Consider the following 26,346-nt stretch of genomic DNA (forward strand, 5'->3'; position numbering starts at 1 on the left):
GCAGTGTTTGCTGTTTTAAGTGATGACTCCGGCCTCTTTGGTCATCTCGTGCCAAGCTTCTCCTTCCCAGTAGGCTCCACAGGCGCTGTCTCAGAACTGAGGAGTTCCCGAGAGCACAGGCCCAAAACTCATTCCAAAATTCACCTTTATAGGCTGGGTAGGGCGGTGTGTTGTTACTTTACTTCTTTTATCCTGTCAGAATTCTAAAATATACTTCAGCAATCATGTGAAATAAGGTGAAAAATCTCCCTGACACTCACGATGTTGCTCATCTGTTTCTGTCAATTCCAGTCAAAGGAGAAGCCAAAAACCCTTAGCTGTGCTTAACAGGAATCTTCTTTCTGCTCTGGCTTTGTGGACTCTTTAGTCTAAGTGTCCCTGTAAGTTAGGGAAGACGTCGGGGAAAAAAGAGCCTAGATTCTTACAAACATAGATTTCACCGTTTTTTATTCTGAAATTTTACTCCTTAGAGACCCAGTTCCAATAATTTTTTTGCTTGTTTTCTACCATCACTAATATAAAGTTCATACAGTAGAAGGAAATGTGTTCCACTAGTTACAATGCTCAACACAAGTCTGCACAGAAGTGCTGTTTAACAGGACGGTTTCTGCAGTGCTGCTGGTACTGTCACTCAAGCGATGTGTCAGTTCCGTAGGCTTTCCTGGGCTCTGATGTAATAGTGTTACTTCTGTGGGAATATGTTCCAGGCCCCCTATTTTAATAATGGGTTAATATAACCAGATGAGTTTCTTGGTTTTGGGTTTTTGTGTGTGTCTTAGTCTTTGATGTACTTTTCAGTTAACGTTGAGCTTTATATTAGCATGTAACTGAATATAAATCTTTTATTTGACCCAGTAAAGAGTCTCATTTGCTTACTTACTAATGAAGACTTTTAAATGCTTTGTCACTTTTGTTTATGTTTTCTCAAATAGTCTCATAAGGAAAATTTAGATGAAAAATGCATAGGATTATATACTAAATTAAAATGTACCTTGGATCATTTTAGTCAGATGATTGTCATATGCTAGCAACTCATATTGAGGATAATGGTTTTGTGCTTTTAATATCAACTTTTAGAACTATATTTTAATACTTTTTTTTGCTTTTAGATCATTTGGGGAATATTTTTCATCTTAGTTGCATTGCTGTTTGTAATTTCTCTCTTCCTGTCAAAGTAAGTATAGTAGACACATTTTCTAAAGTACTTCTGCAAATCCTGTGATGTTACACGTTTTCCATGCTGAATTCCATTAGTGAGCCTATTCATCTTAAGCAGCTATTTTACTTCAAGTGTTCTGCAGCATTAACTCAAAGAATGGCTAAAAAGAGCCAATAATAGTATTTCTTTATTCTATATCAATTGAACACTATCTGTAAGATATTTAAGTGAGGTTTAATTTGTTATCCATGGTTTTCTCTGACTCAATTGAATTTGCATGCTTAAGTTATAAATTAACTGAAAATATCGTCATATATAAATTCACTCTTTATAATTTTTTTTCTGTTTTAGTTTGGATAAAGCTCTCCATTCAACTGGAATAGATTCTGGTTTCATAATTTTCGGAGCTAACCTGAGTAATCCACTGAATATGCTTTTGCCTTTACTGCAAACAGTGAGTAAAAAATCAGTCATTTTATACTCTAGCAAACATTCTCACACTTTGTCAGATTATTGTGTTAACAAATCTATTAATACTTGGTAATACATGCTTGTGCCCTCTGCTGATCTGGCTTTTTCTTTATATGTAACTTCTACATTGATATGTTGCTTTAAAGATTATCATATTAGTATATTGATGAATTCTTATGTTATACATAATTTGATTTGGGATACATTATAAAGGTGAACTTTTCCAAGCAATTCCTGTTTTTAATTTTTAATGAAGTCTTTTATTCCATATATCAAGGTAATTTTTAGTTTAACTTACTATAGGATTTTTCTTAGGATAATGGTACTAAACAATTTGGTAGCAGTTTGGTAATTGTTTTTTGGAGGATTCCTTTTCTTTTGGTATTAGCATAGTTCATAGTAGCCTGATCTAAATCAGGGTTGATATTTTAAACATTTGCCAAATATAAATAATGAAGTGTCAGTTAATTTTATATGACTTCTAAAGTCCTTGCTGTGTATTTGTGTATCAAATTTAATTTTATGTTTTTTTCAGGTTTTTCCTCTTGATTATATTCTTATAACAATTATTATTATGTACTTTATTTTTACTTCAATGGCGGGGATTCGAAATATTGGTATATGGTTCTTTTGGATTAGAGTGAGTATATATTACAATATTATTTTTATTTTTTTCATCATTTTGTGAATAATCTCCATTATTACAAATTATCTTAGCCTTATAATATACAAGTTGTAAATATGTTGATACTAAAAGTTATGGAAATACTAGCTTTTTCACTTTATGTTAACATAAATGTGCTTCTTGTCTAGAGCGCTTTTCTTACATAAGGGCACATTTAGCAGTGTCAGGAGACATTTCTAGTTGTGAGAACTAGGGGGTGCTGCTGGCACCTGGCAGGTAAAGGCCAGGGACTTTGCTGAATATCCTGCAGTGCGCAGGACAGCCTCCACAACAAGACTTACCTAGCTCAAAATGTCGACAGTGCCAGGGTCCAGAAACCCTGGTCGAGAAGTTATATTATTTTCCTTTGTGTTTGGCTGCGTGGAAACAGATTGAAGCGCAAATGGAGCCACTGTAGCTCAAAAGATGTCCTTCCTAATAGGAATTAAAGATCACTATATTATTGGAGAAAGGGTTATTTTCTCCTTACACTCATTTTGAGATAAATTAAGAATTTTAAAATGAAGCTGTATCAGGTAGAAACTACTTCCAGCTGTGAGAAAAGAAAATCCAATTAAATAGTGGCTTGAACTAATGAAAGAGATCTTGCTATAGAAAATTTAAAAATCTAGCATTGCTTCAGTAGCTCAAAAATGTCAAGTCTGATATCTTTGTAATCTTCTTGGCTTCTCCCTCATGATTGTGATATGGCTGCTGCAGCTCCATTTATCCTGTCCATGTTCCATAAGTAAAGGTAGGCAGGAGGAAGGGGTGACACCTGTATCAGTAAAGCAAGACTCCCCCATGGAAGTCCCCGGAAGACTTGTTCTTTCCTTTTGGTATTTAATATTTTATCACTGCTAGCCACTACTAGGTATAAGGGAAGCTGGGAAATGTAAATTTTGGGGTGATCATATTGTCATCCTCTCCAGAGTTGGAGTCCTGTTACTCTGTGTTGTACTGCAATCTAGTAATAAAGCAGGGAGGTGAGCTCTCAGTTGCTGAAATAAAAGTGTGCTCTGCCGTTGAAATGGAGCCAAGTCAGCCAGCTCCTTGTATTTGTTACCATATGTTTTAGTTTCCCTCCGTTATAGATAGGTGTGAAGATATCTGTAGTCAGTTATCGTAAATTGTCATGAACTGGATAACAGAGTATGTATGAGGATGTCATAAATATTTATAAACATGTGACATGTCTGTTCTTGTGCAGTAATATTATGCATGTAGATGCTTGCCATGATTTTTAAATAAACATAAAGCTAAACCTAAAAGCTTTGCAGGGAAAGAATTGTTTTTATCATTTTTATAATTATTTGAAATGATTAAGAATTCTTAGTATTTATTTTGGAAAAAAGAAATGGTTGGTTGGACTGTGCTCCTTACCCCTAGCACACGAGCGGGACTTGGTGCCTTACACGTAAAACATATCGCTGAAATGCTCTCACTGTCCTTTTTCTTTGCAGTTGTATAAAATCAGAAGAGGTAGGACCAGGCCCCAGGCACTCCTCTTTCTCTGCATGATTCTTCTGCTTATTGTCCTTCATACCAGCTACATGATTTATAGTCTCGCTCCCCAGTATGTTATGTATGGAAGCCAAAATTACTTAGTAGAGGTAAGTGCAAAATTTAAAACTTCATTATTTTGATATTTTAAAGATACTGATATTTAAGAGCAAATTTTAATTTCTGAAGGCTGGCATAAAATATTAGCTCATCAGATTAAATTTAATATTGCTAAAGCTGGTTTTTCATTCCATTTTTTAGTATATTTATACTTGTTTCATACAAGCTTTTTAAAAATAACCCATTGAATTTCATTACAATAGTTCCTTAAATGGATCCCATGGTGCTAAGCTACTGAGCTTTATCTCTGTACTTTATTAAAACTCATAATATTTCCTCTAAGATAATATTTTAAGTAATTTTAATAACATGACTCCCCACAAAGTTTTGGTGAGCAAAACATGGCTGTTCATCAGTACTATGAGTCCCACAGGAGAGGCTTTATAAACATTGTATTTGTGAGTAACTGGGCTTTCTTTTACATGATAGAGACACTGATTTTTTGATGTTGATCTTTCAAAAGCCAGCTCTGGTTCCTAGTTGTAATTAGACAGCTAGTTTGGATTTTTTGACAGGTTAAAATATTTTGACCATATCTGATTCAACCTTTCTTTAGTTTCTTTCCTTTTCCTAAAATACCTCTTGCTCTCCTTCCTAACAATTCACATCTAATCCATGTTACAGGGCCTAGTGCAAGCCTTGCTTTAATGGCGTCTTCATGCATAATCTAGTCTGTCACTCACTCCTTTTTATTCTGTACTTTCTCCACTTTAACATGGAATTAGGAAAAAAAATCTAACAAGCACATCAAACCCTCAGTCAATACCAGCTAAGTGTTGAGAAGTGAGTTCATTGGAAAACACTAAGTAATGCGGGTGGAACAAAGATAAGGCACAAATGATAATTGAGGCACACGAGTGACTGAGTTTGGGAAGCGCAGTGCTGGAACATCACCTGACTCATCTTCCTCACTTCTGTCCTTTCTATTCTCTTCTCGCCTTGTCCTCTGCACCTGGTCCCTGGGTCATGCTTATTGAACATCCCTCTAGGAATGAATGAAGTATGCTCATGCTTTTGCATGGACGAAAGATAGTTCTTTTCTTGTTCCACAGTGGAAAAATAAATAGGCTCTTTCTCTGGGAAGAATCTTTCTTGTTCAACACAGGACCTGAAGATTGTTGCAAAAAAGCCCCAATGTTAAAGTTACAGTAAATCTTATTCTTCTAATTACAATTTTGCATAAAATTCACCTTTTAGAGGGGTCGGCTCAGTGGCACAGTGGTTAAGTTAGCACGTTCTGCTTCCGTGACCTGGGTTTGGCCAGTTCAGATCCTGGGCATGGACCTAGGCACCACTCATCAAGCCATGCCGTGGCAGGCTTTCCACATATAAAATGGAGGAAGCTGGGCACGGATGTTAGCTCAGGGCCAGTCTTCCTTAGAAAAAGAGGAGGATTGGTGGCAGATGTTAGCTCAGGGCTAATCTTCCTTAAAAAAAAACAAAAAACAAAAACATTTACCTTTTAGAATATTAGCTAGATGTAGTTTAATGGAAAACAGAGTATAAAGCTCATAATGTGATTAGTTTTGAACCAAAATATATTTATTAATATAATATTTACATTTTAACTGTATTTTTATCTTTCAGAGCAACATAACTTATGACCACCATAACTGCAATTCAACCGTTTCTGTGCCAAAAAGATGTGATGCAGATGCCCCTGAAGGTAAAAGTTGCTCTTATCAACTATCTTAGAATTTGTTACTCTATAAGAGAAGAGCTAGCCAGCCCTGGTGGTCTAGTAGTTAAGATTCTGTGCTGTCACTGCCATGGTCCCGAGTTTGTTTCCCAGTCAGGGAACTAGACCACCCTTCTGTTGGCTGTCATACTGTCGTGGCTGCATGTTGCTGTGATGCTGAAAACTGTGCCACCGGGATTTCAAATGCCAGCAGGTTTCAGCAGATCTTCCAGACTAAGACAAGCTAGGAAGAAGGACCTGACCACCCACTTCCAGAAAAATTGGCCATGGAGACCCTATAAATAGTGGTGGAGCTTTGTCTGATAGAGCGCTGGAAGGTGAGAGGGTGGTGCAGGAGGACCAGGCAGGGTCCTCTCTTCTGTGCATAGGGTCACTGGGAGATGGAATCAGCTTGAGGGCACTGAGGGGAAAACCAAAAAAATTGCCTTGCATTTTGTTGCGTTAATTATTTGATGCGTTTGTTTTCATATGTAGTAACAAAGGAACTTTTAACAAGGAGAAATTGGTAACTATCTTTAATAGAATTTCTTGGTGATATCATGATGAAAGGACTGTTATAAATTAGTTACTTATGAAGTAACAAAAGGTAATTATTGATCACATTTAAGAAGAGATCACTTTTTTTTTTTTAGCTTTCAGATGTACATCACAATATATTTCAGGAAATCACTCTTAAATGACATTTTTTTGCTTGAAAAACTGATGAGAGTTTTGGTGGAATTTACAGTTTTTCAGACCAAGACCTAAAGTACCTATGACCTAGAACAACTTAAATCTATCCAAGTCTAGTCATTTTAGTTGATAATAATAGCAGTTAACTTTTAAGAACATATAGTTGTGTTCCAGGCACTATGCTAAGTAAGACTCCGTGATCCTGTGCTCTTAACCTTTGTGTATTTTTAAAGAATCATTTTTTTCTATTTTCTTTTGCATTAAAGTGGTTTTTTTCCTTTGAATTTTATAGTATTCTTTCCTGATTAAGGATTGCAGGTTCATTCTTTCAAAATTTGCAAAATTTTTTTCCACTCCTGCCTTCAAAATGCTTTATTTCCCGGTAAAGTAATATGTCAGATGTTGTATATTTCTTCATAAATCATTCATGGGTACTATTACAAAAAAGATAAACTCTGAGTTTCTTAGCAGGGTCAACTAAAGAATGGGATAGAGTAACAGGAGTAGGCACAGAATACAGAGATAGCTCAGAGGAAGGAGTGCTTAACTCTGCCTGGAGGAGATCACTGTGGAGTGGTAGTGAAAAAAGAAAGGCATCAGAGAAGGGACCCAGAGCTGCATCTCAAGGTTCAGGACCAACTTAGCTGGAACGTGCTTCAAGAGAAGGCTGTTCTAGGCAGGGGAGCAAAGGCACAAATAAATAGATCTTAAACTGTATGGGTGTGCTTGCAAGAGAATTTAATACATTGTTATTGTTGTGTTTTTTAAGTTATGGGGTTAGAAGGTTGGAGAGAGGGAGGAAATGCAGATTGCAGAGTTAGGAGTCAGATCTCAAAGGTCTTGGAAAGTGACTAAAGAGCCAGTGAGGAGTTTTAAACAGTAAAGTAGAAGTTATGTTACGATTGTTTTCAGTAACTTAATTATAGCAGTTACATAGAGAATGGATTTGAGAAGTTGAGACCAGAGCATAGAAGTCAGTTGGGAGGGACTGCCAGGGGGAGCTGTTACAATAACCCAAGAGAGATGGTAAAAGCCTGAACTAAACCGGGGTCATGAGTGAGAGTGTGAAATGAAGAAAGAAGTTGAGGGAGTAAATTGAAAGAATTTCTTATTACTTGGGTCTTGAGCAGTGGCAAAGGAAATACAAGATTCTAGAATGGCCCTCCAGTTACTGAGTAGCTTGGTAAAATTTGGTTTTACCAAGCTGAGATAAAAAGACATATTAAAATTAGAGAAGAATGTAAGAAATGATTAGTTGACTTGAAATGTCTCAGGGACATTCAGATGGAGATTTCATAGCCGTTGGGTGTATGTGTGAGGAACTCAGGGTAGAGAGTGAGAAAAGCTTGGAGAGTGGAACTCTGAGGAATATCATTATCTAAAGGCAAGCAGACAAAGAAGTACAGAGATGAGGACTAAAGAGAAGTGAGAAAAATGTTAATGATGGAGATAAAAGCTAATTGCATTGAATAAAAAGGAATATAAAGCGGCGACTGAGTTTACGTTAGTCTTCAGTGAAATTCATAATAGACATTGAGAGAGATTGGATGGAAACTAGAGAAGGCATGCAGGGTCAAGGAAGCTTTGTTGTATTTTGTTTTGTCTTAGAGGAGAGACTTTAGGGATGATGGGATGGAATTAATGGGGTGGGAGAGGTTGAAGAAAAATATCAGAAAGGTTGAATGATGGGCGAATATCATCCAGTTCTGGAGGAGATGTTATTAAGAACGTCAAAGCTTTAGATGGAATGAAGGATACCTTTTCTCAACATTGCAAGGAAGGAAGTAAGGATATGGGCTCAGAGTGTAATTTCTTAGTGAGGGTGGGCAGGAAGCTGGCATTTCTCTGTGATTGTCTTAATTTGCTGTGAAGTCTAAGTTCAGGTCATCCGCTGAGAATTGAGTAGGCTATGGGGCCACAAAATTAAAGAAAGTGGTGAATGTTTTTGATAGACTGAAGGTGGATAGAAGAGGGATATGACTGAAGATATGTTAGTGATAGATCAATATGTCAAGGAACAGAGATGAAATTATCAGTTGGTGTTTTTGTTGAACAAATCTATATGAAACAAATAGTATGATGATTCTGCATTGGTGCTGAGGTTGTCTGGGGAGGTGGTTGAAGGAATGTGGTAAGAGGGAAAGCACAGGACAAGCTGAGAGTTGTTGAAGTGCCAGCCACAGAGTCCAGGACGCACAGGGAAATAAGAGGCTGAAGCTGGGAGAGAAAAATAAAATCGAGAGATGAGATGGGGAAACAGATATGGTGGGGATACATTTTTTGGCCTGAAGAAATAACAGTAAAATGTTTCTAGTGTAAATAAATATGACTGGATTTTCCAATTCTGCTTTTGTAATGACTTTAATCCAAGATTTTTTACTTTGAAATATACACATACACACATCACAAATAGGGTTGGTAGTTGAAATGCTTTGAGTTGCCATTTTTAGCTAAGTGCAAATAGAATGAAAAATTACTGTTGAGTTAATTTGTAATTTTTTTTTAATAAGAAGGCAGTGACCCCGAAAATCTAAAGTAGATTCTGTTTCTTAGGTTCTTATAGTAGTATTGAAAGCTTAGCAAAAAAACAAATAAAAACAAATCAAGATTTCAAAATTATGTTGCACTAGTAAAGGGGGCTTTAAAATGCCCCTATATTGCTGACCTGAGTGAATTTGTATATTATAGATCAATGAACTATAGTCAAATGATGCACTTGACCATAATGTTTTTATGAATCACATTCAGTACTTTTCCTTTTCACTCTAATCTAGTTTACAGGGGTTAAAATGATTCCCTTTGAACTGTTGAATATTTTTCTTAAACATTTCAATTGACTTATCCTTTGAAATGTTATTTTGCAGTACAAAAACATACTCTTTAGGTTTACAGATTTGATTTATTTTTTCCAACCTCTTTTTATTCTTTAGCTAATCTTTAATGTTAAATTTCTCTGTGCATACTTGGAAGAAGTTGGTAGAAATCTGATCATTGAATTGGGGATGGCAAGGTAGGTTGTTTAAGAGAATACTTTAAATAAAAATATCGATAGAGAAAGGTGAAGAAGCAGGTTAGGGTGTGAGAATGGACCCATGGGGTGGGGATGGGGTGGAATGTATGGTGATGGCCTGATATGGCAGTTTCCATTTAAATGTGAGCCAGGAAATCTCAGCAAGCAGAGAAAAAAATCAACACTGTTATTTGTGACATTTTGGTGGGAACATTTGACTAGAGTAGATGGTGCTGTAATATAAATATTCCATAAGGCAATTGATGGCACCTTTGTTATGTGTCTGCTGCAAATAACAGAATTTTGGAGAATGATTTTAGGTTGAGAAACAAAAATTATAATTCATAGTGTTACAGTTAGAATTATTTCTGAAAAAAAGATAATCTTTCTGGAAAGATGTTAAAGCAACGATTTCTAAAAATACATATATTGATCTCTTACCAATATTAAGTACATTTTAGAGACTTCTTAAGTAATATTGTGGTCTGGGATTTATTAAACATATGGAAAATATAACTGAAATCGTAATTTTAAATGTTTACAATGTTTAAGATTCAGAAGAGAGTCATTCATTGAAAAATAGTTTAGGTTCTTTGTGTTTACAATAATCTTTTAGAGAGTAGAACGATTTAGCAGATTTATAAAGAATGCCTATCATACTATGTTTATAAAGTTCTCTTAATTTGACAATATTAAATACTTAATTTATTCTGACAGGTAATGCGTAGTTCATATGTTCAAAGTGAGTCAACTGAGCAAATTAGAAATGAGATTTCAAGTTTTATATGCCATTATGTAAAGTACCTTTACATTCCTAGTTTTATATTCTATAATTGCTACTTAATCTAGTAGACATTAATACACAGTCAATATCTGTGTTAATGTGAATTAAATAGTTAAAATAAACAGAATCATTAAAAGTAACATAAACATACATAAATATTTGAGTCAAAATAGGAAGATGAAAGAGCGATGTCCCTTAATGGGCAAACAGTAGACACTGTGAGTACTAGGGTAGATTTTGGGAAAGAGAGAAAGTGTCAGAGGAAACACCTGTACAGTCCCTGCCTTCAAAAAGCATTCGGTCCAATGGATTTGAGTATGAAAATAAATAATTGTAATGGAAGGGAAAGTAAATGGCAAGCTATATTGAAATTATAAACAAAATGCCATGGGAAAGTAAAAGGGAATAATAATTTATTCTCCCCAGGGGACAGTATAGCATTTCAGCTGGGCCCAAAAACGTAAGTTAAATCTAAATGAACAAACAAAAAAACAAGCAGAGAAGGAACCTGCATTATGGGTTATTCTGATCAAGTATATTTGTTAACATAATATAGACAGCCTTAAAAATAATTGAATAACATATAGCTTTAGGTTTTAGCTTTAGAATGTAATTTTACTAGCAGAAATGGTTAAGATGACTCGTTAGCAGATGATGCTGAAATAGAAACTGATGTGTTAAGCTAAACTACCTGAATTACAAAAAACTGAGCGGGCTTAAGATTAAAAAGCTAAAGCAGAATCATAATTATATATAGGAAGTAAAAGGGGAAAAAGTGAGAATTATTTGAAATAACTAAAGATAATGTTAGAGAAAAATTAATAAAGTAAAATGTGTATTGATATCTTACTTTAGAAAGTGGTTGAACGGTAAGTTCTGGAGTAAACAAGCCCGCCATCAAGAAATAACTCAAAATATATTCTCTACGGATAAAACTCGTTCCAGCTGTTTCACTTTTGCCAAGAAATAAACAGTTGGGTTGTTTTCCCAGATCCTCAAGTACCTATCCTTCTGAAAACATTTATCTAAGATTTTGTGTCAGTTACGGGTAGAAAGGCTTTTCCCCCCTCCTTTTCTCTATTAGAATTTTAGATTGGAAAAAGGCTGTAAAGAGACACAGCAGTTGTAAACAATTTTAAAAATATAAACTGGAATGTGAAAGCAAAACAACAAACCCAGAAACTGTAGAGAGGCTGTTTAGCTAGTTCAATCCCGTTTAGCCCCAAGAGATACGAGTTAAAAGTCGCACAGACAATGGGGGACTTGGGACTGTAATGCAGAGGTCTGGATTCCCAGGCTTTCATTCTGCATTTAAGATTTTTGTGTTTTGTTTGCTCATCTCTCCTTTAAATTTTAAAATAAAATGATATTACTACCTTTTTAATGTAATGGAGATAGCCATTAGAAGCCACAAGGGAATGAAAGTCACAGAGAATATAAAGGGAAACTAGAGGTCTGAGAGTAAACCTGGATTATTGGAGGAAACGTAGGCATCCAGAAAATGACAGATGAACCAGAACTATGGCATTGGAGTATCCAAGAGAGTGCCACGTCCGGGGTGGATAGTGTCAGTGCTTCAGAGACAGATTCAGCAACTAGTGAATCTTAAACCTTTGAGAAAGCAGTTTTAGTGGGTAGTATGGGCTGAAGTAGTAGAGAATTAAGTAAAAGATTGAACAATGAAGAAAATTCCTTATCTTAATGTGGTTTTGCTTTGAGATTTTTACTATGCTTTCTAAATAGCCTTAAAAAGTCCCATGTATTGAAGGGCACGTGAACTAAAAGCATGTAGGTGTTACTGAAAGTTGTATATAAATCTAGTTTTTAATATGAGATCATACCAAAATGTATTCAGGAGCTTGCTGTTTGGCTGATTCCTCTTGAGTCTTTTTGCAGAGTAAAGGTATTCTCAATTCTACATATCTATTTCCCTAATTCATGCATTGAAAGAGCACATAGAATTCCATTTTTAATATTTTTGCTTGAGTCCGACATCCGAGTGGAGACTTGAGTTGCATCTGGAGTTCGGGAGAAGTTGACCCTGGATCAATCAGGGACAGGTGGAAAGTGAAGCCAGGAGGCTAGAGGAGAGACCACCAAAGAAGGAGCTGAAATGGAGAAGGGGTGCCAGGACTGAGCTCTATGCCTGTCCACTGTCAAGCGGTTAGAAAGAAGAGGAGCAGCCAGTAAAGGAGAACTAAGAAGGAACAACCAGCAAGACGGGAGGAGAGTTAGTAAGTGTGGTTTCCTGTAAGCCAGGGAGAGTGGTCAGCCACTTCAGGTGCTGGGGTTTGTCAAATGAAAAAGGAGAGACATCACTCAAACAGATTATTACAAGAGGAAGAATTCTCTGACCCTGAGATCTGCAAGTGTTTCAGAGATCTAGCAGAAAAGGGCTTTTCTTTTCTAGGGAGGAGTGAGGAACCAGATGTTAGGGAGCAGGGTGATCAGGGAATGTTCCTCCTGAGGTCAGCCGACAGGGATCCTTTAGGTGGGGCTGTGTGCTGGCTCAGGCTGGGTAGCTCAGACCTCAGAGGCCTGGAGAAGGAAACTTAACTAAAGATTAGTCACATCACGTCAACAAGCCTTTGTTCTGATTGATCAGTGTGGACAGATAGCCCAGCTAATCTTTCATGAAGCAGAGAATGGGAATTGAGAGGGCAGTGTCTGGCCTTGTCACAGGTAGACAAGGGGTATCCATGCACCTTAGCTGCGTCATGCGGGAGGAGGTTCTTCACAGGGAGCACCTGAAGGGTAGGGATTTATTTAGCATCATGTCCTCCAGGGGCACAGGGCTCCAGTCAAGCTCAGCATCCTGGGATAAATCAGGTTAGACAAGGACTAAGAACTGACTCTTGGTGGGGTTAATTGGGTGAGGGCAGAAACCTAATTGGAGCAGGTTCCAGAGGGAAAGGCGACTTGAATGGCTAAGAATTTAAAATGATCCTCATGGTAAAAACAACAAAAAAAGAAAAAAAAAACTTACTAAAATTTCAAATATCTTAAAAGTATCAAAGTGCTAATAAAGTATTAAGACAAAAATCTGTGTATGCTTAGTCAACATCAATGAACCAGCAGCATCTGGAAACTTGAGAACTTGTTAGAAATGTGAATTATTAGGCCCACCTCAGGCCCACCGAATCAGAAACTCGTAGGGGTAGAGCCCAGCAGTCTATGTCTTACTAAGCCCTGCGGTGGTTCAGATGCTGCGTTAGTCTGAGTGAAGGAAGGAGCCCCAGAACAAAGAAGGAAGTAAGCAAAGTGTTAAAGTTTTGTTCTGAGGGCGTTTACCAGATTCAGTGGTTTAAGCTCCAGTTTTGACAGCCTTTTGAGGCAAAAGGAACAGAAAATGAAGTCTAGAGCGGTACTGTCCAGTGGGAATGCAATGTAAATCATGTGATTTAAAATTTTTTAGTAGTCGCATTAAAAGAAAGAGAAAGAAACAGATGACTTTACTTTTATTAAATAGCATATTTAACCCAGTATATCCAAAATATTATTTCAACATGTAACTAATGTAAAATTTCACCCAGATACATTATATCCTTTCTCACACTGAGTCTTCAAAACCTGGTGTGTGTGGTACACTTAAATAACATCTTAATTCAAACACTAAAGGCTCATCATCTAAATGAAACCATCTATTTGTTAAAGTGAAATATAGTTCTAGCAAAGCGATAGTGATGTTTAATGAAAAAATATTTTACATTGCTTCAGTTTTTAATTAAAATTTAAATTAAATAAAATTCAATTCCTTAGTCTCAGTAGTCATTTGTCAAGTACTTAATAGCCACATGTTGCTGGTGGCTATTATACCAGACAGCGAGGTCTAGAGCCTGCCCAGGTGGTGGCATCTCATAGGAGATGCACCCTCTTATAAAGCTGAGCCCCTCCGTCTCCCAAACATTGCACCATCATGTGAGGGTGCACCAGAAATAAAGTTTATTACTTCCATAAAACTGAAAGCAAAGGTGGTCTTAGTGTCAAGAAGAATAGGAAGGGAAGAATCATCCCTGAGAAATTGTAGCCACAGACTGACCAGCTCTTTGCAGACCTGCCTCCAAATGCACGTCACCAGAGGGCACTAGTTGCCCTGTACTCTCAGACTGGCAGTGCTGTAGGCACAAGGCACAAGTAAGTAGAAATTCTCACTAGGGGAATGTACCTTAACTCTAGGCAGCAGGAATTCCCTCAAACAGCACACACGAAGACATCAGAGTTGAATATTCAAGCACACAAGGAAACAAAGCACCATGAAAGAGAGCTAGAAGCAATAGCAGGCAGCAGCAGAGGCTTGTGAAGACCCCATGCTGGAATTCCCAGCTCGCGTTATAGAACAGCTGACTGATAAAGGGAGCAAGACCAGATCAAAAATATTAGCAGCAAACAACAAACTGTTAGAGAGTGAACGAATGAAACCCTACAAGATTTGTAAATGAACCAAATACAATGTTTAGAAATGAACATATAGTAATTGAAATTAACCTCAATTTAGGGAACTACAGACTAAAACCACAGTGAGGTCTCTCCACAGGTTATTAGTTGTGGGAGAGGAAAGTAGTACTATGGTAACTCTACATCAGAGAATGTGGGCAACACCCGCACCAGGTGAACGAAGTTACATCAGTGAGGGGCAGTGCATCATGTACATCAAGCATGACACCCTGAGAAGAAGGGAGAACATGAATCAAATCTTGAAGAAATGTCAGACAAACCCAAACTGAAAACTGACGAGCATGGTGTAAAGTCATTGGCCTCTATGCTTCAAAAATGTCAATGCCGTACGTAAGACAAAGAGGCTGAGAGCCGTTAAGATTAAAGATGTTAAAGAGATGTGATAAGCAAATGCAGTGCCTGATCCTGGACTGGATCCTGCACTAGAGGATAAAAGTACTAGAAAGAATATGCTGGGATAAACGGCACAGAGTTGGAATATGGACTGTAGAGTAAACTTTTAAAAATATAATACCAGTTTTAAAATTCCTGAATTTAGTAGCTGTACTCTGGTTATGTAAGAGAATATCTTTTTGCTGAAATGTTAAGAGGTTGAGTCACACAAGATATGGTTCAGAAAACGTAAGTGTGTATATATTGAGAGAATGATAAAAGGGAGAAGAAAACCACGTGAGAACCACTATACACCACCAAATGGCAACTCTTTTAAAAACTGACATTACCAAGTATAGGCCTGGGTATGCAGCTACTCAAGGTAACCATTTCTAATTACCATTTTGGGGGTATCATACGTTTTATTTTTTATATAATTATACATTATATAGTACTTTTAAACACTTACACTCCTATGTTATTTCTTTAATCCTGTAAATCTAATTTTATATCTCCACTGGTTTAACATGATGTATTTTGCCCTACAAAATGACAGAACATACTTTGAACATAAAAGTTAATGAATACAATGCTATTGGGTAATTCTCTAAGCAATTTAGATTAAGAGGTGTAACTTCTTATGAAAGTGAATTAATCTTTCTTGTTTATTTTTAATTTTGAATCTGCTACAAAATAATTCATCTCTCAAATTTTCCTGTCACTTCTGGTATAAATTTCTAGCTTCAGATAAACCTTGATTTAATTATAGACATATTCAATCATGTAAAATGAGTCATTCTTTGACTAGGTTTACAGAATTTATTCCTTTTGAGGCTCTGTGCAAAAAGGACAGTTTAAATCCACAAAGAACATATTAAACTCTTCAGAAACTAAACCTCTTCCCTAAAGGCACATGGTACTTTAAAACTTATTGAAGAATGTTTTCATATTTTTAAATAACCCACCAGTTTAAATGCAAAGATGGTGTTGTATATTTGGTGATATAATCCAACTTTCTTAAACAATTTGATTCTTCTGTAAATTTCTCACCTGTTTTGAATGATAGAGCAATATTTGCAGTTTTGTCATGTGAAGCTTTTGCTTTGAAAACTATAAGCAGAAACAGGTGGATTTTCTAATAAAAGTAGTTTTTTTATGATAGTGTCAGCAACCCAGCCTTGTTTTTCCTGGATATTTTCCAAATTTACTCTGTTGACTCCAGCATGCTGTCCATTCCAGAGTGCCATATTTTAACAGTTCATAATAGACTAAAGTCTAAACCATTCCTAAATGCTGATCAATAAATTTTAAAAGCTTTTTAATCCCATAAAATGTGGGGAACTGACACCAATATAATGTTGCTAATGTTCGAGAGTTCTGGGCACAGACATATTTCTCTGTCCCTGTGTTAAATAATTAGTGGTCAAGTGGTTAAGATCCTATGCTCTCATCACCGTGGCCTGGGTTCCTTTCCTGGTCAGGGAACCACACCACCCATCTGTCGGTTGTCACACTGTGGTGGCTGTGTGTTGCTGTGATGCCAAAAGTTATGCCACCAGGATTTCAAATACCAGCAGGGTCGCCCATGGTGGACAGGTTTCAGTGGAGCTTCCAGACTAAGACAGACTAGGAAGAAGGACCTGGCCACCCACTTCTGAAAAAACTCGCCATGAAAACCCTATGAATAGCAGGGGAGCATTTTCTGACAGAGCTCTAGAAGGTGAGAGGATGGCACAGAAAGACGGGGCAGGGTTCCGCTCTGCTGTGCACAGCGTTGCTGGGAGTCGGAATCCGCCCCATGGCACTAACAACAAATGTCAAATAATACTGAGAACAAACAAAAATAGTTTATCTACTTGCTCCAGGAAATACTTACTCCTGACTGTGAAACAAATAGCTTGCTTATCAAGATTATTTGCTCAATAAGGCGTGCTTCAGGACTGCATATCATTTTGTCTACCAGTCCAAAATTTGTATTATAAACTTAGCCAACTTCTAACCAGTTCCCCACCTTGCAAGACCTTGATTAAAGTGGTCCAGCCCACCCCACCCCATAAGCCTTACAAATATCCTGTCTTCCCCCTTGTTCTCTCTCACTCTAGTTAGTCTCATAAACTTAGCTTTGCTAGATAATGAGGTTTTCCAGTGGTATTTTGGAGAGTTCACAGTTGACAATAAATAAGCCTAGTCATGCTGAAAATTTTAAGCGAGATTTAATAATTTAATCAAGCAATTCAGAATCTTAAGTTTCTGTTCTTATTTTCTAACTGCCTGCTAGATTATCTATATGGAAATGCATGTCCTGCCGGCCCCTCAAACCTCAAGTCCAAGACTGAACTCCTTTGCTTCCTCTCCCACTTGTCTTCCCGACCTGTCAGCCTCAGGGCTTGGGGTGGGAGGAGTTGTCCTTTTCCTTGCCCTGAACTGTTTACTCAGATGGAAATCTTGAAGTCACATTTACATTTTCTTGCTCTTCCGATAGCTAACCAGTTTCCAAGTCCTACCAAGGTTAGGTAAGAAATAGCAAACAAAAAGATACAACTGAACATTTCTCCATAAATGAGGAGACTTGAAATAACATCACATACAGTGTAAGGATATAGTTTTATATGTTGTGACATAGAAAAATACACACCTTATACTGGTAGATGGAAGAGTGTATGTATTACCTCATTTTTTTATGGTGTTGCACATAGAGTCTAAAAGTCTGTTCCTCAGGAAGTGAAATTTGGAGTAAAGATAAAAAGTAGCTATCCATTCTTTTTTCTTAAATAAATAGCTTTTATTCTATGATTGAAGAAAAAACACTCTTAAGCCTTTTTAAGGATGAAAAAACAGTGAGAGACAAGACAGGCAGAGGCATGCCACGTAGATGCTGATTTTAGAGAAGACTGTTTCCCTTTTGGTTTGTTGAAAGTCGGAGTGGGGAGGTACTTACTGAGACTTTGAAAAAGCTTAATTCTTAAATTCTAGGTGCCATCTCTTTCCCAGAGTATGGAATGTTTCTTTCTACTTGAACTTCTGAGGTTCTAGGAAATTTTATTTAGGAGGCTAGGTAACTGAGCAATACTGCTCAAACACTTATGTTCTCACTAGCAATGGATTCAGGTGATTTCTTTACCCACCCACCCACCCAAACTTGGGCCTTTATGCAAAAAAAATCAAAAAATTTGTTTTTCAGGAGAGTCAGTTCTGTTTAAAACCAGTCGTGTTAACAGAGTTATTACACTAGTTGATACTTGATGTTTGATTTATATAGATATAAATAAAATGTTCATTTTAAGAAAAGCCAATTTTAACAGGTTGAAAATGAAGCTGGTCCAGGGGTTTCATTAGAAACTAACCTTTAAGAGCTGAGGCTGAAAGGGGACACTGATGCTTTGGGATGGCAGTATTGCTAATGTCTCCTGTGGTGCTGTGTGCCCAGGTGAGTGGTCCGTAAGAATAGTTTGAAATGAAAATGGTACCAGACTCTTATTTTGTTGATTTAAAAGGCAGGTTTGAATATGGACTATCAGTTTAACACCTCCCACCCCATATTAAGTGAAGCTAATTAATTTTAGCTTTCTGGAATTTCTTGATTAAGAAGAAGATCCAATTCAGGAGACTATATGTCATTTTCCTCAGACTGAAGTGCATGGGGCAATGGCCTTTAAAAGTAACTGTATGCTCTTTTTGTTTTATAGTCTGCAAATTTAGGGGTGGGGATGGGAAAGTTAAGGATAGATTTAGTCTGTAAGATCAGGATAAGTCAACTCTACTAGAAATGTGATAATATTGACATATCTTTTTTACTAATACAGAAAATGACAGTCCTGTTTGTCTTGAAATTCTAAGATAAATTTATAAATGTCTTAATTTCTTAATTAAATTATAAAGTCTTAATTTCTTAATGTGATCATTTAACTTTACTTATTGGTTATTCCTGTGCTTTTCATTTAACCAGTGTTTATTGATGTCTACCACGGGCCAGCATTATTCTAGATACTAGTGATGCAGCAGGGAACAAAACAGGCAAATAGTCCCGTCCCCACGAGCTTACTTAGTAGAAGGAGACAAATAAGTATGTCAGGTGGGAAGTGTTATGGAGAAAATAAAGTACTAGAGGAGAGTGAGTGGTGCCCAGAAGGAGGATGGTTTGGAGTTTTGAGTAGAAGGAAATTCTTACCGAGGAGCTGACATTGGAGCAAAAGGACCTCAAGAAGTGAGGAGCAAAGGCAGGTGCCTGGGAAAGCTTCCTGAGGGAAGTACCGGCAAATGCAGAGGGGGTGTGTGGAGGGCTGAGGGCCAGCACCTTTACTTACTTACGAGGACTTCACCTTTACTTTCAGGCGGAAGGTATCTGGAAGGTGGGGGCTGGCTAGTGACATGAGGTGATAGCCTCCTGAGGGATCATGCTGACTGCTGTGTTGCGTGTAGACCAGGGCTCAGCAAACTGTTTGTGTACAGGACCAGACGGCCAGTGTTTTAGGCTCCGTGGGACATACAGTAGTCTCTCACTCTTCAGCTCTGCCATCGCAGCACAAGAGCTGCCACAGACAACACCTGGATGGCTGTGGCCGCGTTGCCGTACAACTAAACCAGTGACGGGCTCGGTTTACTCTGGGTTACAGTTTGACCATAATAAACTGAGGCAAAAGCAAGTTGACAGAGGCTTTTGCAGGAATCCGATGGGAGCTTGTGGTGGTGGGAGTGGCAAGACGTCGTCAGATTCTGGAGCCCGTAGGATTTGCTGAGGAGTCAGTGTGGGGTATGAGAGAGAAAGGAGTCAGGGGTGAGGCCTGTGTTCTTTAGAGTTTTAATTAGAAAATGTTGCTTAATGTTTTATATTCTACTTTTGATAATATCTAGATAATTGTCTAAAATCTGTTTGCAGCTAATAAGGTTATACTTTTTTTTCTTTGAGCCTCCTTGACATTGTTTTGTTCCTGGTATTCTTTCTAAATTGAGAACTGATAAAATAGTCACTTCTCAGTCCCACCCTTGGTCGTTGCACGCTTCCCTTAGCTTTCCCTCATGGCTGAGAGCATGCGTGTAGTTGTGATGAGGTGCGCAAGGTAAGGGCATTACTCAGAGTCAGGGAAGAAAGGCAAATAATGATGCTCCTAGCGTGCTCCCTATCTATATGTAACTCTAAATGAGACTTTGCAGTCCTGTGAGAATAATGTACAAAGCCTTGCCTTATTTTGGTAATATGTTTGCAAAGATGTGCAAAATGGATAGTTCTTGGGGAGGACGGCACAGACTCTTAGATAAAGCTTTGGACCGTACTTCCTGACTTCACTATTTCTCACACCACCCTTCTTCAGAGCACAATTACCTTCATTCTCTGTTTCTCCACACTTAATCAGTTGCTAAGGGATGCAATCTGTTGTCTTAATGCCCCTGCGTCTCACTTGAATTACATCTCACGTGAATTGCTGTACCTTTTGACTAGTGCTCCATGCTCATCCACACACAGGGTGCTCTTGGCTTAGTTGTTCTGAGGCAGCGTGTGTCTAACTTTCACATGCGTCAGAATCACTTCAAAGGCTTGTTAAACAAAGATTACAAAATTTTTGATTCAGTGGATGTGAGGTGGGACTCTAGACTTTTCTGATGGTTCTGGTCTGGGAAGTACACTGTGGAAACCACTGTTCTAAAGTCCTCTGATAATGCCCCTCCTCCAGTAGAAACCGTAAGTGTTCCCTCTCATCATCTTGTAAATTCAGTCTAAGATTGAAGGACTACCTCTATTTAACACATCCTACAAGTTTCTAGTTTTTGTTCATATATTTTCTGAATATAGCCATCTTTTTCACCTTTGCTTTTCAACTACTTGTTCCTGAAATGTCACAGCCAGTTTCTACCCCACCGCTCCCATTTCCATGAGTCAGAATCCTGACTATCTGACAAGGTTTGTTTCAAATGTGACCCCCTTATTTGAACCTGTAGACACATGTGCAGTCTCTTTTTTCCCTTTGAATTCCCATAGCGTGTACACTTCCTATGACATTACTACCTTGTCTAAATTTGTAGTCATTTATATATCTTATCTCTATGCTACTCTTTTATAGGAATATAGGCTCCTTGAGGATAAGAAAATACATATATTTTTCTGTCTCCTTCAGACATTTGTAGAATTGAACCATGTTTTTTTTCATTTGTTCCTTTTTTCTCTTTTGGAAAAATGTCATAAGATTATTATACCTAATATCTTGTAGCTTCTTGCTCACTTTATCATTGGATGAGACCCATTGTATTTACTTTCTTCCAAGTGCATGCTGACTTCCTTTTCTTATTTAAATCAATTGCTTTCTAATTTTGCTGCTCAGCTTTAATGTTATAATTTCTGTTCACTGGACTTCTGATCCGTTATAAACCATATCTTCTTCTTTCTTGATTTTCTCCCCCAAACCCCTAGTTTTGCTAGAGTTAAAAAAAAGAAAAAGAAACGCTTTGTGTGAAATAGATATCTGAGATGTCCTTGTATATCTGAAAAGTATTTTGTCCTCACAGTTGATGCAATTGATGGGTAGTTTGTGCTTAGAATTCTACATAAGGAGTCATTTCTTTAGAACTTTAAAGGCATGGCATCATTTTGTCTTTCATTTTTAGCTGGTGAGAAATCTAATGCAAGTCTGCTTCTTCTTTTGAAGCTAACTTGATAGCTTCTCTTTTCTCCATTTTCCCTTTAGGGAGCTCATATTCATTACTTTCTGGATATCTTCAATTGATGTCTGTCTTATATTTCATATTCTCTGCCTACCATTTTGCTCTAGATTCTTGGATTTGTATTCAGCTTTGTCTTCAACCTGTATCTTGAATTTTTTATTTCATATAACAAATTCTTACCTTCCTTGATTACTTTATTGTTCTAATTGTTCTTTTTCAAGCATCTTTGTTTTATGGATGTAATGTCTTCAATATCTGAAGATACTAACCATTTTTCTTAATGATTTCCTTCAAGTTAAATTACGATTCTGTTTATCTTGGATGCTGTTTATTTTGTTCTGTCCCTTCATGCTGATAGTTTTCTGTGTATATCTGATGACCTATTCATATTTATGTTAATTTGTATTTATGTATCAGGAACTAGGAATCCTCATCACTGGGAACTCTGTGACTGGAGTTTCTTGATCCTTAAGTTCTATTTTAAAATAAACAGGAAGAAAAGCAGCTCTTTTACTGGGGACCTTTTAAATGTGGTTTTCCTCCTTCCAGACTATTGTTGAACTCTCTCCTCACCTGATGGCCTTCCTCCCATTCTCTCTGCTGTTAAAAGGTTGCCCCGGGTTTATTATACTATAACTTTAATGAGGTCCTGGGAAGGACAAGAAACAAGTGACTATGCTCTGTCTGGCGTCTTGAACCAGAAAGCTTGGTTTTCAGCAAGTTAAAATAGTTCTTCATGGTTAAGTACTATAAATTTATAGACTTTTACTTGACAAATCATAAGTTTTTGTTGACAGGCTCATTTGGTTTAATTCTACTCATCAAATGGGTAGAGCAATATTGAAGTTAGAGTGATGAGATAGAATTATCTAAGAATGCTGCCATACCTTGATCTCTAGCATCTGTATTTGGCTTCTGATAACTGGACAGAGAAGATGCTAATGTATTAGCCAGGTGGCAGTTTATTAATTTACCACGGGAAGAATAACTATCAAAGAAATTAGAGGCTCAGGGTTAGTGAATGCTCACCAGAGAGAGAGAATCTGTATGGAAAACCAGATTTACAGTCACGTAGTTTCTAGGTAGTCATGGAGTCAGACAGAGGGCCTCATTGATCTTATTGGCTGGTATCATCCCACTGAGATAGCCTGATGTATTGTGTCCATTGTCAAGTGACTTTGCCATGCAGACCAGAAAATTAAGTATTGATCAGGGCATCATTTTTCTTGGATTTTGCTTGAGATCCAGAAAGTCTCTTGATGTTGAAGTTTTTTTTCTAGGTGACATTTTGATTGCGTTAATAAAAGTTCAGCTAAAGCACTGTAGTGAAGTTAATTAGGTGTAAGGTTCCTAAGTTCTCTAGAGTCCACACCAAAGCCAGCCTAGGTAATCTTGTGAAACGTCTCAGCCACTTATGTAGTTTCTTGCTTAAGGTGGCTAATCTTTTTTTTTTAAACAGCAATCTTTCTTTTTCAAATCACATGTAGATTTCTCTCTATATTTAATTATCAGAAAGCCAATCTATCCTATCATTCTCCACCATAAGCAGATAGTATCTCAATGTCACTTGGAAGGAAACTTATTCTTAGAAGTTAAATGTCTCACCCCAGAATCTCACAGTATATGAGTGGCAGACTCAGGAAATAAGTGTCTGTTTGCTGTCTCTAACTTTAATAGTGTCTGTTATACCCCATAAATACTATTGTTTTATGAAAAAGATATAGTAGAAAATAATTGTTTATATTTGACTATCCTTGGATAATTTAGACTAATAGGTAGTAAATCTCATTACTGTAGAGTTCACTGATACAGTTTGTGCTTGTTTCTAAGGTTGTATGCTAATGCTTACCTTCATAACTCCCTTTATAAGTTTTATATGGCTAATTACTAATACAAAGGAAATTAGTATTCTTTCTTAATGGAGCAATACATTTTTACCACCTTTGAAATACTTTAACCTTACTTAAATGTAATCAGAGCTCAATGCAAATTATACTGGATCTTTAAAATAGTTATTATAAAACTCATTCTTTGTGCAAAACATCTGGCAAGTCTTATCCTTACTAGCCTGATACAGTTTGTGTGTTCATAAAATAGAATAAAACTATTTCCTTTAGAATGTCTGTGATTTTTGATGTTCACCAATTCTTTCCTTCCCTCTTACCCAGTCCCCCCAGGGAGATTTAACAAAACATTGATTTAACTGGACGCCATTTGTTAAATTTTAAGATAGATATACAACTTTGGTTTTTATTACGTTTTAATTTTTTTCCCACCTCCCTTTTCTTATTTGCGTGTATGTTGCTAGTTTCTCAAATATTTTTATGTATATATATTTTTATGCTATAAATCCATTTGACAGTAAAACAATGATTAACTGGGATTTTACTTCTAAAAGCCTCTCACATCCAACCTCCCTTCCGTCCTGGCAGCTCCTGTTTTCACTTGGATAGTCTCCTGACCTGGTGAACCTCTTCTACTCAAGTCCCTCCGCCAATCTGTGCCTCACTCATGTTACTCCCTTTCTTAAAGCCATTTAACAAATAACTCCTAATCGTATCACAATAAAGTCCAAACTCCTTGGCCTATATACAGTTAAGATTTATATGTCTATTATAAATATTCAATAGTGGCAAGACCCTCATCAAAAACCAAAGTTAGCATAATCATGGACAACCATGAGAAATGAAGTGGCATTCTAAATAGTCCAATCTTCTGCCAGTTTTTCTGTCACTAGTCAAACAAAGTATTTGCTCAAAAATTTATTCTTCATCGTACATGAGTTTTCTCAGATGCCCTCTCTATATATGCATATGTAATACAAAGATTCGTTTTATAAATTAAGTACAAATATAGAGTGTAATTAATTAGAAGTTGATTTCAAGTGAAGGTATAACATGATGATGACTTGATTGAGGCTTAAATCAACACTAAATGTTGTTTTTAAAAATATATTTAAAGTAGAAGGTGCTATTTATCATAGTTAATAACCGAAGTTATCTTAGTGGCAGTCAGCGTGCTTTAACAATGACATAATGAGTAGTCTGAAAGCAAGCAAGAGATAATATATAAACCATATCAGATATATTTCTAGAGGCAGCTGTTACGTGAGAAGCGATGGTCTGGTTGCACTTTCCGGTGTGATGACAGGTGAGCAGAGGAGGAGGAGGTGGTGGAGCTTCGGGCGTTCAGGTGCTCCACGGCCGTTCTCAGCCCTTGTACTTTTCATCTTTTTGTATGGCTACCTTGTCGTCAAAAACAAATTTTTATTCAAGCCCCTGTTATTAGTTTTTCATTGTTAAAATGTGCTCTTTAATTGGAACTTTTATATGTCCTTTTGAGGAACAACAATTGGAAGTCCCCTGAACATTTCTGAGCTTAGAGCAGTTCTGACTTAGAATCTCTAAATGAAACATCCACCAGTTATATTTACTCTGAAGGTCAAAGCAAGTTCCAAATACTTATTATAATTGTTTTAGATACCTGTAGAAAGACGTCGATAGGTCTCCTAGAGCTCTGTGATCCAGTTGAGCAGCTGGCAGGTGGCAGCTGGTGAGGAGAGAAGCCCCCTCCATTTATCCAGTGTGGAGTCATCACTGGAATATAAAATATATGCATGGGGTTATTAACCAGAATTCTTCTGTGGACATATGCCACTTTATGTAAATATAAATGTAATGATATACATGTATAAAGATAACCATAAAGAGCTGTGTGTGTGTGGATTTGTGGTCTAGTGTCATTTTTCAGCAACAAAGCAGAACACTAACAATGATTTTATCTTTATATCTTATTTTGGAAGCCTTGTGTCAAATCTGCAACCTTTGAAAATGGTAAAATGTAAAATAAACTGATAGGAAAAATATGTAAGATATCTTTGCGGTGAGCAAAAGAAGCAGAGAGTGTAAGCCAATTTAAATGTCACTGAGGCGATCATTAGACCTCTGGGAAAAATGATTTGATTTTACTTGCTTTTTCCAGCTCAGCCTCTGTCTTGTAATTCATGTCCTGGTCCTGAATTTCTAATTCAGTCAAGTTTCAACTCCCAAAATATCTTTAAGTATGGAAATAAGTAATAGAACTTTTGAGTGTTAGCAATGCTGAGAAGGTTGAATGACTTCTTCAAACAGGTTTGTACTTGTACAGCAGAGCTCACATAATACTTAAGCCGTGGAAGATACTGTTCTTGTTTTTAAAATAATTGTGAACAGGGATTTTTTGCTTTAGTCCCAGCCTGTCACTCTCTTCATTTTTGAAACATTTAAATTGGTCATTTTTATTTAAAAGTAAATTACTATTTAGCAGGTATCCTGTTACTGAATTACACACATTTGAATTTCACCAAATCCGTTTGTATCTGTTTTGACTATAGAGTCAGAAAAATAGTGAACATGTACAGAGTGGTCATGATGCTAATGCCTGAGCAGTGGCCTGCCTTATGATTATTGGACGTGTACTGCTAAAGTCTGAAGATTAGTTGTGTCTCTTGTGACCATTTGAGCAGCTCTTGAGAACTGTGTTCTTTATCATGGGGTCAGTTAGGCCTTGAAGAGGAGAAAGGAGGAAAATTGATGTTAACTGCTGCTTTGCATGGGGATTTTGATATACCTCGTTTGGTCTTTAGAACGACCCTGTAAGGAATAAGGTGATGGCCCACATTTTACAAGCAATGGTTTAGATTTTCCGTTCACCTGGCAAAGAAATGGCCAAATGCTATTTGACACCATGTCTGACAGAGACGGAGTCTGGGCTCTTCCTTCTCCGTGCTGGCCATTTTACTTGT

The 26,346-nt window shown here is 37.1% G+C and overlaps 1 protein-coding gene across 1 annotated transcript in view; it reads left to right on the top strand.

Annotated features, from left to right (window-relative positions):
* Nucleotides 1–26,346, top strand: part of LMBRD1 (LMBR1 domain containing 1) — a 112,489-nt gene that overhangs the window by 83,208 nt on the left and 2,935 nt on the right. The window contains exons 10-14 of the mRNA XM_044776952.2: nucleotides 1,110–1,174; nucleotides 1,511–1,613; nucleotides 2,166–2,270; nucleotides 3,758–3,907; nucleotides 5,505–5,583. Of these exons, the coding sequence (XP_044632887.2) occupies nucleotides 1,110–1,174; nucleotides 1,511–1,613; nucleotides 2,166–2,270; nucleotides 3,758–3,907; nucleotides 5,505–5,583 (502 nt within the window). The remainder of the gene's footprint in view (nucleotides 1–1,109; nucleotides 1,175–1,510; nucleotides 1,614–2,165; nucleotides 2,271–3,757; nucleotides 3,908–5,504; nucleotides 5,584–26,346) is intronic.

This window comes from Equus asinus, chromosome 8, assembly GCF_041296235.1.
Source record: "Equus asinus isolate D_3611 breed Donkey chromosome 8, EquAss-T2T_v2, whole genome shotgun sequence".
Classification (NCBI taxonomy): Eukaryota; Metazoa; Chordata; class Mammalia; order Perissodactyla; family Equidae; genus Equus; species Equus asinus.